Source organism: Myotis davidii, unplaced genomic scaffold (assembly GCF_000327345.1).
Source record: "Myotis davidii unplaced genomic scaffold, ASM32734v1 scaffold185, whole genome shotgun sequence".
Classification (NCBI taxonomy): Eukaryota; Metazoa; Chordata; class Mammalia; order Chiroptera; family Vespertilionidae; genus Myotis; species Myotis davidii.
The window spans coordinates 2679744-2681972 of record NW_006297811.1 but is presented as its reverse complement, the minus strand read 5'-3'; the positions used below and the strand labels follow the sequence as shown (position 1 = coordinate 2681972).

Here is a 2229-nt window from a genome sequence, read left to right as displayed (position 1 = left end):
GCTCCCTCCTCTCTGGTTCTAGGTACCTAACCCCAGAACCACAGCTGCCTAGTCACCACAGCTTGGCAGCTCCTGTATTGAGCATCTGCCCCCTGGAGCTACCAGTCGGACGGTTGGACGGTCACTTAGGCTTTTTTTATATACAGATAATTCATCTGGCAATTTAGCTTATTAGCTGACTTTCTAAAACTTTCTTTTGCAGAGAGAAAAAACCCTATTACTACACATACATTAATATAGTTCAGTTATAATTCCAAGTCATACTGAATGGCTGAAGAAGGCACTGCTGCTGAGCCCAGCTAGAGAAGAGTGGGTTAACAGGCTATGAGCATCTGTATGCAAACACTGGAGGTGACCTCACATGGCTGAGGGAGGTAACTTGTTCAGTCTTGCTTCCTAATGACTACAAGTCTTCAAGCTGAGGGCAGATACCACATGTTCAGGGATGTCATAGAGGGGACTACTATTAGGTGATGGCTGGAATATGGGATCTATAGAGTTCTGCCAATCCTTTAAGTTTGGGAAGTAAAGACATCATTAGCCTAAAAATATATCTGAACACCCCGGGTAATTCTGTAAAGCAATATTATATATTATCAAATGAGTATGATTCATTTTTCACTATAAATGTATGACTTACCATTTAAGACTTTCTTTTCCTCATGATAGTCTGTACAGTGATTTAGAAAAAAAGTCAGATAAGAATATTATAATGCCAAAGAGAACATCAATTAGTATTATTGACTTAAAGATATCAGCCCTTCTTTCTTGAAGGGCTTTTTTCTAAGGTCTGAGAGAGAAATAAGGGCTCATGTTTCAAACTAGTTTCATCTCTGAAGATTGGCAGGTCATCTCTCCAGGCATTTCACTGGGCTTTTTATCTACTTATTTGAATATTTTTTCTAATATCCTGATTAACTTTTTAAGAAAGCATATAAAAACCCAAGTTTTTTCCAGGTTATCATATTTTAAATTAGTCAAAATTAACAAGAGTTTATTAGATTATATTCTAGAAGTGAAACGTACATATTAACAACCCAAAGGATGATACTTTATTATGTTTCTCTTTTATCTAGGTCAGTACTTAAAATCGCCACTGTTACTCCAAATTTAAATGGCCATAATGCTGAAATATGTTGACTTTCATATGCATATAAAATGCAACTATTAGTGTTACAACCCAGAAAAAAAATTTAACAGGTATTGTTTTTCAGGATGGCAGCCAACGCACCAATCTATATAGCTTGATCACAAGAGTTTTACTATATGGTCAAAATAAAACCCACAGCAAGTTGCCAGGGTTTAAAAAAAAATAACTGAATGACAAGCTAACACAAAATATCAAGCAGTAAATTGAAAGACATCACTTGTTAGTGTGATAATACCTTGTTTTACAGAAAAAGAAACTTAAATCAAAGCTTTCACATTTTTTATGTTCTGATTTTCAATGAACCAGAGAATCCCATAATAACCTCCATTTCACACACCTGTCATAAAATAATCATGTTTCTAAGGGGGCCAGATGACCAGCCTTTTTGTTTATTTTCACCATTTTCCAAAATAATTTCATAGCTGAAAGGAATCTTAACAACATATAGCAAATTATCATGTAATCCTCTATTTATGACTGAAAATCAGAGGTCCAGAACTTGAATGAAATCCACAGCTCTTAAGCAGCAAACCCAAGATTAGACTCCATCTTTTCTGAAACTTAGCACCACACTTACTATAACATTGCTAGAGTTAATACTCACTGAAACACAAAAGACCTAAAAGCCATTTAGACTATACCTCAAAATGAGTTTTTATAAAATGCCAAATAAAAATCTAGTGATAATTTTCAAGGGACCGCTGATGTACTATACCTCAAAATGAGTTTTTATAAAATGCCAGATAAAAATCTAGTCATTATAATTTTCAAGGGACCGCTGATGCCCCTGCTTAGTCACTCTCATTCAATCAGTTTTATCTGTCTTTGCTACTGCAGCTGGGATTCTTTGTTTTATCTTAGAACAAACAGCAGTATCACAAGTAAATCTATTTTCAGTGTACCACACAGCTGGCAGTTTGATGAATTTCATTTATCATGTAAAACAATTTGTTTTTATCTAAGAGGCTCACAGATTTTGAGAAATTGTCCAAGTAATTAGTTTCTACTGAAAAATATGTATTCACTTCTTGCTTGATCTGAATTGATATGAATCTGTCAGAATTTTCTGACTCATGATC

General features: G+C 34.8%; 1 protein-coding gene across 1 annotated transcript in view; it reads right to left on the bottom strand.

The window, feature by feature from the left end:
• Positions 1 to 2229, bottom strand: part of LOC102753075 (cytochrome b5 reductase 4) — a 75356-nt gene that overhangs the window by 44371 nt on the left and 28756 nt on the right. The window contains exon 6 of the mRNA XM_015570288.1: positions 641 to 670. Within this exon, the coding sequence (XP_015425774.1) occupies positions 641 to 670 (30 nt within the window). The remainder of the gene's footprint in view (positions 1 to 640; positions 671 to 2229) is intronic.